At 35.7% G+C, this 12,732-nt stretch overlaps 1 protein-coding gene across 8 annotated transcripts in view; it reads left to right on the forward strand.

Moving 5' to 3' along the window:
• AKAP6 (A-kinase anchoring protein 6) overlaps nt 1-12,732 on the forward strand; it is a 583,878-nt gene that overhangs the window by 487,316 nt on the left and 83,830 nt on the right. For all 8 annotated transcript variants that reach the window (XM_057542788.1, XM_007180694.3, XM_007180696.3 and 5 more), the window contains 2 exons: nt 6,325-6,471; nt 9,521-9,745. In XM_057542788.1, coding sequence (XP_057398771.1) covers nt 6,325-6,471; nt 9,521-9,745 — 372 coding nt within the window. The remainder of the gene's footprint in view (nt 1-6,324; nt 6,472-9,520; nt 9,746-12,732) is intronic.

Below are 12,732 nucleotides of genomic sequence, written 5' to 3' on the forward strand. Positions count from 1 at the left end.
CATGCTAGAAAATAGTCATTTTCTTTTGTAAACCATGGGCTTTTCATTACACTTTAATTCAGGACAGACAACACCTGAAGATCTTAACTGCAGACCAAGTAGAAAAGTTAGAAGTAAGAGGGAAAATATATATATTTGAATGATTCTCCTCTCCTCGGTCCTCTTTTACACTTAGCTCAGTATGAAAGTACCCATCGAAGGGTCTATAAAAGGTGGCTGGTTGAAACTAATTAAAGACAGGTTTAAATAGAAAAAGAAAAGGAAGGGGGATCAAAGGAATTACATTAGGTGTCAAGACGTTGTTTGGAGATATTTCATTTAGATTTTTGTAATTATATTCAGGGGAAAAGCTAAATTCTAAAAATATCCATTTTGTGCCATAATTTCATATTTACGTTATTTTTGCAATAAGATACATGTCAACAGGCAAACATCTTGAAATCATTTCGGCATTGGCGCATTAACACATTATGGTGAAAAGAGAGGCTTGTGCTTTTCACGCAGTGCATTTCAGTCTTCAATTAATGTGAAAGCACTACAATGCCTATGCAACTTCTCTTGCCTAGTGGTGTACCATTTATCATTGCAGTTTTACATTGACCTTGACACCCACTTCATTAGAATAAAGATTGTCTACCATTTAGGTTACATTGTTCCTCTGCACAGAGACCCCATGCAAATTTCTGTTCAGATAGAAGAGCTGTGAGGCTGTCAGAGGTCATCTGCATTAAATGATTGCAGCTATTTTCCAACTGCTTCTTTTCATTCTACTCAATTCAGGCTAGGAGGATCAATCAAGTCCTCTGCCTGAAACAGTGGGACTGCTGGGAATATAACTGTTTTTGGTAGTAGTGGATATGCCCTAAACAGTATTAAATATTTAATATAAACTCATTAAAGGCCATGCAAAGACTTCAGAAATACATCAAATTTACAGAAAAATCTAAGGGGCTAGAGGACCTTTTAAGAAATAAATAGAAGAATAATAATCAATTTTATAATTTCAGAGTATGATTACAATAGTTCTTAAACTTAGTAAATCTTTCTGTAGCAGACTTTTTTCTCACCCTAGACCTGGGTAGGGAAGGGACAAGACAGGCAGATTTGGTGTTCTTATGCAGTATTTTACTTAAAATTGGCATTGAAAAGTTTTCAGTCATGGTTGTTTTTTATTTTTGTTCTATAACAGTGAATTTTGCTCTGGGTATTTATTAAAAAAGCCTTAGGTATTTGTTATGTAAAAGGAATGATTGGAGAAATAAGTTGCCAGGTTTCCTACTTAAGTTTTCTGAGTGATATAATTGGAATTAAATTATTAATGGGGGATACTTTAAAAAAGATTGTTTTATGATCTTCTATTAGGGAATTTGCAATTCATTTTAATATTTGTAGTTTGATTTATATTAAAGATAATGCAATCTATATCCAATTAACAATACATGGCCAATGTAATGTGATTTCCAGATCATGCAAATGAAATAAGCTAGAAGAGGGGGGAAAACTCAATTCTTAACCTCAGATGTAATTTGCTGTGTGAGTTCTGGCAATTTTAAATGACATTGCACTTTTTAATTTTTCCAAAGGCTCAGCAGCAGATTTATCCCAATCAAGAAAGCCTATTATTAATTTACAAGGACAATTGTAGGAGTCTTTATAATTTCTCTGTGCAGTTATTCGCCATAAATTGCTAATGGTAAAATACAAGGAGTTTGCAAGAAATAAAGACTTTTGACAAAACAATAAGACAAACTTGTTCTTTGTCTTGGGCTTGAACCCTCTTCTTCAATCTTGAACATCTTCTCTAAGTGTTGGTGATATTGGCTCCATGTGAAACATCACATGCATTGTGAGATGCCGGACACTGGTGCTCTGAAAAAGGGGGCAGTGCAAGAGCTGCTGCAAAGGGGACGCTGGCCTCTAGCAGATTCCTGCACTCAGCATGTACAGCTGAGCTGTGGACCCTGGACTTTCATATAAAAAGACTCTTTGTTCACCACTGAATGGCATTAGGCATGGACTTGCTGAGGGGCCACCATGAAGCCTCGCATGAGGAGGGCAAACACTAGCCCGAAAACACAATACGGGAGTCATAGACGGACACATCCCTGCATTTTTGTGCAAAAATGCATATTTTCACGCATAATTTTACCAGTGGTTTGGTGTTTTGGTGTGTTCCTAGCATAAGCTTTCTTGTTGATAGACTATAATACATTTTATTTTCTCAGTGTATTTTCTCTACCTGTTGTGTGTTTATGGGAAAGGGGATTATGCTGGATATACAGGTGTTTATGGTATTACTTTGCACTGGGAAAGATAATCAAACTGTAATTATAATAACTAGATCATTTTCCTTGCTTTTACTCTTCCTCATATAAAATCACATGAAGCCCAGTTAAAATACAGTGTAAGATGTAAATACTCAAACCCTGAAGATACAGCATCTGACAGCCCTATTCTAATAATCAAGAAAATTCTTTGGTTTAATTCTTGTGTTTTTCGTAGCCAAAACTTCACTCTCCGCTCAGCAATGTCTGGTCTCTTTTCAGCATAACCAACAGAAGCACCATACAAAAGTCTTACAATGGATGTCTTAATCTCTCTGTGTGCTTTTTAGAGCATTATTTTGAATTCCATCATGCTGCCTTTTTTCTTTCCTCTTCTGAAGTTTTATTACAACAGCAGAATTCCCAGGGAGCTTTGGGGGCAAGGTTCACATAATATAGCCCTGAAGTTTTGCTTAGGTGGAATCCATCCCCCAATCCTGGCCATCTTTTGATGATCTTTGTATTTCAAAAAGATTCACTGGGTAGAGTCTTGTAGCATTAGCTGTATGTAGTTTATTTTTTATTTTTTTATTTACTAGACGGTGAGCATCGACATCCCTTTCATGACGCTTTCTTTCTCTGACCTCACAGTGACAAGGCATCTTGTTCTTTAACATTGAGGGAGGCAGAAAAATGCTTGAGTTGCTCAATGTGTGCCTTCTATACCAGTTTCAAAATGGCTTATTCTTCTGGTTTCCATGGTGACAATTAACACTGTTTCAAGGCATTGTTCCAGTCTCCATTTGGGCAGAATTTTCGGTGTGATTTTTAACAAAAAAAAAAAAAAGGAAAAAAAAAGGTTTTGGGGGGAAAAAAACCCTTTAGCATAACTGTCAAAAAAGTTATCTCAATCAAGTCTTCATGCATTTCTAATTATATTTACTTCAGAAGTCCTGTTTTGACTGACTTTGTTTTATAATTCAATTTTAGTATTTGTGCTTTTAAAAAGAAAGCACTGAATAAGAATTTTCTAAAAACTTCTTTAATTCTTAGCTTTAAAAATGAGCTAGTGTTTGTGGTTATTTGTAATTCGGTTTCTAAAGGTTTCTTTATATATCTCTATATACACACAGGAGTGGCATTTAAAATAGGAGTGGCCTGTGTCTTTAATTTAGATCATTCACATATCTATTAGGAGGCTTCATTAGTCAAAATTGAATTGGCCAAGCAAATACACTTAATAATGTAAATACGCCCTTTCAACAGAATATATTTTATTTTTGACTAGACCGGCCCACAGCAGGTGCTGTGGGGAAATTAAATACCGGATGCTTATTTACCTTAGCACTCAAGAAAAGCCATCTGACTTTAACTTTGTTAATCTCATTTTTGACTATTGAAGAGTAGTCTATATCATAACATCCCTAGACTACAGGGCACAATGGGGCAACCTCTGCTCACTTACTGCTGTGGACAGAATGAATATGAAGACTAAATTATTTTCTCACCACAGGCTAAAGTAGCCCTACTTGATAGAATGACTGAGAACTAATAGAGCTGGCAGTTGATTGTCCCTCTCTAATGCTTCTGAAAATGTTGGAGAGAGAAAAGCAAAAACATACTAACATCAACAAAAATATAACCCTCTGGCATGATGACATATACAGCTGAGGCCCTAAATTATATCAGATTCAACCTTCAGAGTGCTTCAAAAATTAAAATAAATATTTTCATCTTAAATTACGTGACATTCTATTACCTCTCACGCACATACCAATACATCTAACAATTAGCTGGATTCTCTTAGCTTTTATAGTCTGAAGGCATTGTCCATCAATCACATCTTTCATCAGTCTGTTTATACAGTAGGTTACATGGTGACAAAGACAGAGAGCATACATAAAGACAAGTTTTTTAATGTAATAACCTTTTATAATAGCTGTTGCAGTGACTACCGGTACTAGATTTCACAGAGAAAATTATTTTATTATGTCTAAAATTAAACTAGTTGTTTTTTATATTTTTATTATTACAAGACTATGATGTTTATGGGACACATCTAAACTGTTGTCTTTCTTGACTGATCTGCTGTGTAGGAGCTGTTCAAAGTTGGGGTAACGAGAGGGGGTGAGCTTGTTACAAGTGAAAGTGATAACTGGTCGAGGCTGATCCCGGGTGGCACAGCTGGAGGACTCCCTCTGTCAATTAATGCACATGGCATAAGCAAAAGATTTGAATAGGATTCTTCTGCTTGCTTGAAATGCTAGTTCCCCCAATATTATGTCAAAGAAGTCTTACCAAATTAATTATGTAAATCTTTGTCAGCCATATCATCTTTAGATGGGACTCTGATTACATAAAGCAGATTGCCCTCTTCTCCAATTATTACTCTGATAAATAAAACACTGTTTAGGTTTCTAGAATACTTGTTGAGTGTTGAGTCCAGAAAACTCGAGTGGACAGTGTGTTTCATAAGTGTTGGAGTAATGTGGTCTTGGTAATTGCCTGCCATTAGAAAATACAATCAGAATTCCCATGTATCACAGGCCAAATTCTGAAAGAGCTCTAAAGCAACCCTTGATTCTTTTCATTATGCATATTCATGTAATTTTGGATGTTCTGACACCCTGATCAACATTCATTAATACTACGAAATGCTTTAAATCACCTCATTTAAAACATTTTGTTCTGTGATCCACAAATGACTAACATTTGGAGAAGTTTACATAATACAAATGATGTGCATGTTTAGTGTAAATGAAAGATTAAAATATGAAACTAAAAGTATGCAAACATATGCAGGAAAATGCTGAGGGCCTGTTAACCGAAACCGGGATTTTACACCTTCTTTTCCTTTAAGCTGCTTCCAATTGTATTTTAGTTTGGGATCTTACATAGTATCGTGTTTTCAAGGTGAATAAAATCACCCAAGTGCTTGGGCATGTTTTGAACGTGCTGATTTCCTACTTTGCCCAGACAAAAGCATTTCTTACTAGGTCTGGTAAGGTGCTCATCTTAGCTCAGTTAGGACAATGGTGTATTATCACCAAGGACCCCAGTAACCTAACTTTTATGCATTGAATAAAGAAGTTTAGGGATTGCCAGTATACATTTGGAAATGTGCTAATGTTGTAAAATATGTTTAATACTCTAACCAGAATCTAGTTTTTCTATTCCGAGTTGTTTTTAGGTGCACATTTAAAAAATACATCCATACTCATATATAGTTGTCCATAATATAGGACTTTCTAACTATGAAGTTATCCAAATAGAGTTATTTGAAGAGAATCACCCTAGTTAACTGTCACATTAGATAGCACTTATTATCACCAGCAAAACATCCTTTAGGAGACACCCACTTGGCAGTTTGTTAGAATACAATGTATATTGCGGGAAGAGAGTTCTGTAATCGATTGTGATATTTGGGACATTTTACAGTAATTAGTAAGGAAGCGTAGATCTGTAACCATTCTCAAAACACTGTTTTTTTTGTTTTTTGTTTTTTCCTCTCTATATGTACCTCTTCTCCAAGCCCACAAAGAATTTTTAAGTAAAAGAAAAATGAAAAAAAAAAAGTTAACTGAGAATTTAGGGAACTTATAGGATAAGGAGGAAGTTACACAATTTTTAGGGACCATTTTATTTTTACCACTCTGAGACTAGTCCTTTGGGAGGCAGAGATGAGTGATGGGCAGTACTCTGGAGCCAAATGCTGGCCAAAACTAATTTTGATATTAAATCCCTCTAGACCAGGTATGTTCCTATTTGGAGTATTTTAAGATAAAGATCAAATGTGTGTACAAACTTTAGTTTGGAAAGACATAAATCTTAGTCAACTAAATGGAATACCTTGGATGTTTGTGTATATGTGAGAAATTTGTATATTTTTAACTGTTTTCAGCAATTTTTCTCAACTACTCAAGTTTCTTAGTTTAGCCTCCCCATTAATTTAATTGGAAACACAAACTTTTAACACCCATGAGCCTCACTAACTGTGCTCAAAGATTTTCTAAGAACACCTCTTTCCCTAATGGTATCTTTTTTTCTTTTCCCGTTTTAGCGATACAGTGTGGAAATGTCCATCAGGGACCTGAAAAAGACGGAGCTGCTTAGTAAGGTTGAAGCTTTGAAGAAAGGTGGCGTTTTACTACCAAATGATCTCCTTGAAAAAGTGGATTCAATTAATGAAAAATGGGAACTGCTTGGGGTATTTGCATTTTTATTACTGTTTGTAGGTTATGTGTACATTTTTTGTGAAGTACTCTGTCTGATTTCTAATTTGAGGCACAAATATCTCTCTCTTTCAATTCACTACCTACATTTCAAACAAGCTATTCATGCTGTTATGGGGGAAAAACACTGCTTTTCCTCTCTGTTGATTTTTTTTTTTTTTACTCTGAACTTGTCTTCTCTCAGATTTTTAATACTTTTGGTTCTTTAATACGTAAAAAAGTAAGTAAAATATGCCATGTATTATGGGTATGCACCAAGTCAACTATAATGCAGTATATCTGATATACACTGACTGTCATGCTTGAATGAATGTTAATAGAATTTATTCTGAAGGTACATGTTAGAGACATCCACTGTTTAACTATTTACTGTACCCTTCAGATGAAAAGTGGAGTTGTCACTGTAGCTTTCCAGTCACGCTAAAGCCGCAAAAACAAAGATGCAAACTTGACCCAAATCTGAATTGCAGAATTAAATCGGCCTCTGTTTTGTGCCTCAATTTCCAGCTCACTTTTAACAAAAGCCAAAAAAAAAAAAAAGTTTCATGTAATTCATTTCACGCAATGATGGGCTGGGTCTCAGCCAAAGACTGAGATGCAAGAATCTGGCAAAAAGGCAATATAGAGATTCTGTTACCCAGAGACCAGGATGGCACTGTGCAGGAGACAGTACTGTCCTTTTGTTGGAAGACAGCTGAGAGAGAGAGGTTAAACTGTATTTTTTCATCAACTTCTCTCCTAAATTGCCTTCACTTCAAATCAAGGGTAAGCTAAATTTGTCAATTACTTAAATGATTAATTATAACAGCTAAGTATGGGTGGTGTCAGTTATGGAGCATGATTTTGCATGCCTTCCCTTTCCTGCCTTTTAATTTTTAAAGAAATAATACTCCAAAAATATTTTGAATAAAAAGCTCTCCATGTACCTTGATGACTTGGAGGAATGCCAGTGTTCAGTTTATGCCATGCTTAATCTAGGTGATTAGAAAACTGCAAGTTTAAATCCTTGCTTTCTCATTTAAATTCACCACACTCTGCAATCGTGCAAAGTAACTTAAAACGTTAAAAGTTTTTACTCTGACCTATTGTTACATTACTTTTCAATAGTAATTAATGGCTTTCATTTTATAATATGGTGATTTAAATCAGAACCTACTAAATTCTACAGAATTCATTGATCTCATATAGGAGAAATGTGGTTAGTGTCTGATATTTTAAAAGACTGTTTACTAAATAGATGAGAGCAGCAACTTTATATGCTTGATAGATAAAGCGATAGTCTGCCTATGCTGTATTTTCACATATCTATTTCTAATTTGATAAATAATTAACAATAATCTTTTTGGAAAATTTTTTGAAGTATATCATGTATATAGCTCCCTAAACAAAAATTTTAAATCAAGATAACATTAAAAAAAGAAACAATATTTAGCTATCCTTTATGAGCCAGAGACCTTAAAAATGGTTGTCATTTTAACAAAAATATCATTCGAATGCAGTATGCAGAGTTTTGTAATGATTTCTGGGGAGAGAAGGGTGCTGGGAAGATTTTAACAAAACCTGTGCTACACTACCACCACCAGGCATACTGCTTTAATTGGCATGATTACATTTTAATTGGCATGAAAAAAATTTAAAGACAAGGATTTTAACTTCTAACAATAGTAAAATAGAGGGATATGGTTTTTAATATTACTTTCATCTAAGGTGAACAGTGTGGAATGGAAATACATTAGAATGAAATGTCAGTGGTGCGTACAGTTTAATCTGTGAAATTTTGTCCCCTGTGCTGCATATTACTCTGTCTCAATTGCATATTAAACAACCCTATCAAGGCAGGCATTGGCATCTGCTGTGCTGACACAAATTGTGAATTAAATGAAATTGATGTCCTCTGTCGTATATTTATGAAGATGGACCATTCTCTGAAGTATTCTGTTTATGAAGAATTTATGATTGCAAACTGTTCCAGAACAAAAAAGTGGCAATAAATTCTTTTTTGTGACCCTACCCTCCAAGGGCGTTGATTTCACCTCCTGCTGCTACTTTTGTTACAGCATAAAAACAATAGCTAAATCTGGATTCCACTGAGGGTCTTCAAATTATCAATATTTGCACCATGAAAATACAAGGGTGTTGCCAAGAAAGGCGATTTTTCTCCTAAAGATACTATTTACGGAACACTACACAGCAGATGAATGTTTGTTGACTTAATTTTATTTGTGTTTTAAAGCCTATTTTTGTAGCTTTAATTCATCATTATAGATTAACTCGTCCTGATTCTCCAAAGAGAGTGTTTTCCACCAAAAAAAAAAAAAAAAAGCCTTCCCTGACTGTACCTTCATGCCATAGTGGTTCATCTAAGCAGGCTTCTAGCATAGTGGATTGGGGCTTATTTTAACACATATTTTAGAAAGTCTAGCATCCAAAAATGCAAAGTGGGAAGAATTGAAGGGTTGAACAATTTCTAGGTCAGGTAAAATCAACAGCACCAAGGAGGCTACCCCTTCTTAACAGTCCTGTGTAATAAGGTTTAGGGAATTGTACTTCACAAAACAAAAAAAAGCAAAAAAAAAGGAATTTAATTCTCCATGCACAGTCTACTCTTGGCCTCTTTAGTATATTGATTAAACTCAAACTTCTATCTCCTGAAAATTTTATGCAGAGAATTTTTACTGTAAACTCCTGTCATGAGAGTTGAAATGAGTGTTTATCAGTGATCATGGTGAACTTTTGGGTCAAAGCTCTTTTCTGTTAGAGGAAATTAGAAGTGAATGATGTCTTCGTAAGCCTCTAGTGGTAGTCAGAACAACACCCATGGCTGGAGAATCGAATCCTAAATGGAACATTGAGCTAATCTGAACTGAATGTCAGTTGTGAGGTGGGAGGTGCAGCAGACACCTTCCAGGTGGCTCTTGTCACCAGCCAAACTGTGATACGTATTTGGTACCTACGCTAATCAATGTTTTGTCTTTTGCTGTTGGTGTTTTTGTTTTTGTTTTTGTTTTTAATCTGATGCATTAGAAAACCCTAGGAGAGAAGATCCAGGACACAATGGCAGGGCACAGTGGGTCGGGTGCACGTGACCTGCTCTCTCCTGAAAGCGGAAGCCTGGTAAGGCAGCTGGAGGTCAGGATCAAAGAACTGAAAGGGTGGCTAAGAGATACAGAGCTTTTCATCTTCAATTCCTGTCTGAGACAAGAAAAGGAAGGAACAATGAATGCTGAGAAACAACTGCAATACTTTAAGGTAATAAAAAACAATCAAAGTTTATAAAAGCTTTCTTTATGGTAGGGATAAAATATTTATCAAGTACATAAAGTATTATACCCATGTATCTATGTATCACTTTGCACTTAAATGTTTCCTTGAATTTATAGGCACCCTCCACATTTCTTATATGCCAGCGTCTGTGTGTGTATAAAGATGAACATTAAGCATATCAAATACACATTGTATAGGGGAAATCTCTGCTGCTTGTGTGTTTTGTGCAACGCCTGTTGAAGGAGGGCTTTGATAAATTAAAAGCAGACCAGCAAACACTAAAGATTACTGAGGACTTTGAAAGGCAGACCTAAATGTTCTATAAATAATGTGGCTAAAAATACTTCCATAAGTTGATATGATAAAAACACATGATTTAATATAAGACCATTAATGCTAACAAAAGGAAACATAATTTTTACATATGAAAGAATCAACTATTTATGGAAGGAAGAAATAAAGTAAAAGTGTTTCCTACATTAGAGGCATTTTCCACTATAGAAAAATGTCAAACTTAGCAACATGGCTGTGTACATGTTCGTTGTATGTCCATGAAGAAGAAGTGTTCCCCTCGTTTGTTCCCATGGTTTACACAATATCTATTCAAAAGCAGTTTAAAATTCAAATCTTTGTTCTCATTGGCCACACTAGCCTGTACTGCTTGAACCCTCCTCTAAATGCAGTGATTATTTGAACTCTGGCTGGTGTCAGCCTAAGGCTTTGGGGTTGCAAACATGAATTTGCTGGCTTAAAAGGTCTGAAAGAGGAGAAAGGGGAAAATCAAGAAGGAAAGAACTTCTTGAGACCAAGCAACTATTTCTTCTCAAAGCCTTCTAGGACCAGGTTTTATTCATCTCACATTCTGCTCTGCAGTCTTCCAGCAATCTACATATCAGAGAATGTAGTCACATGTAGTTCACCTTCCCTCTGCCAGACAGACAGGCCCCCCTTGCTCACCTGCATAACCCAAGAGGAGGCCCCCTCCAAGGTAAGACCACAGTACTTCTCAGTAAACTGTCTGCATTACACATCTACACATTGTTTTACTTGAACTCCTTGTCTGCCACTGAGTTGAAGTTAAAACCAGAAGTCAAAAAGTCTCTTGCCAAGGCAAATGGGTTTCACTATCTAAAATCTAACATCCAGATGATTTGTTACTTGACCTCCTCTTGTTTCACTGTAACCCCCCATTGCAGGGAGATGGAGTCTTCAGATATTTCCCTCTGTGTTGTTTGAACATAACAGGTCATCAGTAGTCTAGATGTTGTGAAATTTATTTTTTCTCTGTAGTATCTATATTGCAGCTTTAGTGAACTGGTTAATGGCCCCAGTCAGTTGTGTGACCTTGGTCATATTTCTTGTATGATCCCTGGTGCCTCAGTTTCTTCATCTATAAAATGGGATGCTGGTAATATTTATCTTATGCGGTTATGAGTTCATATATGTAAATCATTATTTCTACTTTTTGTAATGGTACATTCATAAAGGATAGAAATCTCAACATTATAAGCCCAAATTATTATGTTACATAATAATTGGGTGCTGCCAAATGACATTAGCTTTATGCTGTAGGCTTATACAGTGTCATCAACATCATCTTCAGCTAGGTTCTCATAACAAATTTAAAAGAGATTAAGAGATACAGAGAGAGACAGAGAGAAATCTCTAGGCTTCCAAATCATTAAATAATTCCTAAGAGTTCTAGTCGTTTGCTAACAAATACTTTGTAGCCACTGGGGAATATTCACTACCCCTAATTTATTATTTACCATGTACATCTTAGTGCCTGCAAATAATCATAGAATTTTTCTTTCAAAAGTACTAGAGATTATCGCATGCTTTTTGCTCTTTTATTTCTTCAAAGACATTTTTTCCTTAGAGCATGTTTATGTTTTCAGTATCACCATTCATTAAACTCACTACATTTATGTCCGACTCTTATTTATTTAGCTATTTTTAAAATAAGATAATAAATAGAGACTTTCCTACTCCAAACAACAGGCAGGATCTTGATGGTGATGTATACCTCATCATGTGTTTTTCCCAGCCCTATTCCATCCCCTGCTATCCTTACCTAAGATAATCATGATCCTGAATCCCATGTTCTTTATTTCCTTGCTTTCCTCTAGTTAGAAGGAATATTTTTAATTTAGTTGTTTTTAACCTTATTAAAAGGTAATCATGCTGTATGTTATCTTTTAGGACTTCTTTTTCATTTAACATTATAATGCCAAGATTCATTCATCTCATTGAGTATGGCTGTAATTCACTTACTTTGACATTGTGTAATATTCCTTTGTGAGTATATACATATAATGCTAACAGCAACTTATGAGGTTAGTATTAGGATCCCAATTTTGCAGATATGGAAACAGGCACATGGAGGTTAAGTTTTGTGTGTCCAAGGCCACATATAATGAGTGGTAGAATTAGGTTTTAAATCCAGAACTGTCTGACTCTAAAGCCCATTCTCTGAACTACTATGCAAAATTGGTATTTATTGGTATTTACTGGATGCCCTTAGATGCCAGGTGACTCAAAGGGAAGAGCAGGACAGAACTAAATACCATTGGTTCTTTGTGGAAGGTTTATTAGTCACAATCTTCAGCAATTTGGCCAGAATAGCAAATGGCTGTAGCTATTAAAGATCTGGGGAGGTGAAAATATTTGTGTTTTCGTTTTACATTTTTGTACAATATCAGTGTAAATTTCTTTGCCATGTGTCACTTTTTATTTTATTATTTTATCTTATTTTATTTTTATTTATTTTTTTTTAATTATTTATTTATTTATGGCTGTGTTGGGTCTTCGTTTCAGTGCGAGGGCTTTCTCCAGTTGCGGCAAGCGGGGGCCACTCTTCATCGCGGTGCGCGGGCCTCCCACCATCGCGGCCCCCCCCCCCACTGCAGAGCACAGGCTCCAGACGCGCAGGCTCAGTAGTTGTGGCTCACGGGCCCAGTCGCTCCACGGCA

Source organism: Balaenoptera acutorostrata, chromosome 3 (genome assembly GCF_949987535.1).
Source record: "Balaenoptera acutorostrata chromosome 3, mBalAcu1.1, whole genome shotgun sequence".
NCBI classification, from domain to species: domain Eukaryota; kingdom Metazoa; phylum Chordata; class Mammalia; order Artiodactyla; family Balaenopteridae; genus Balaenoptera; species Balaenoptera acutorostrata.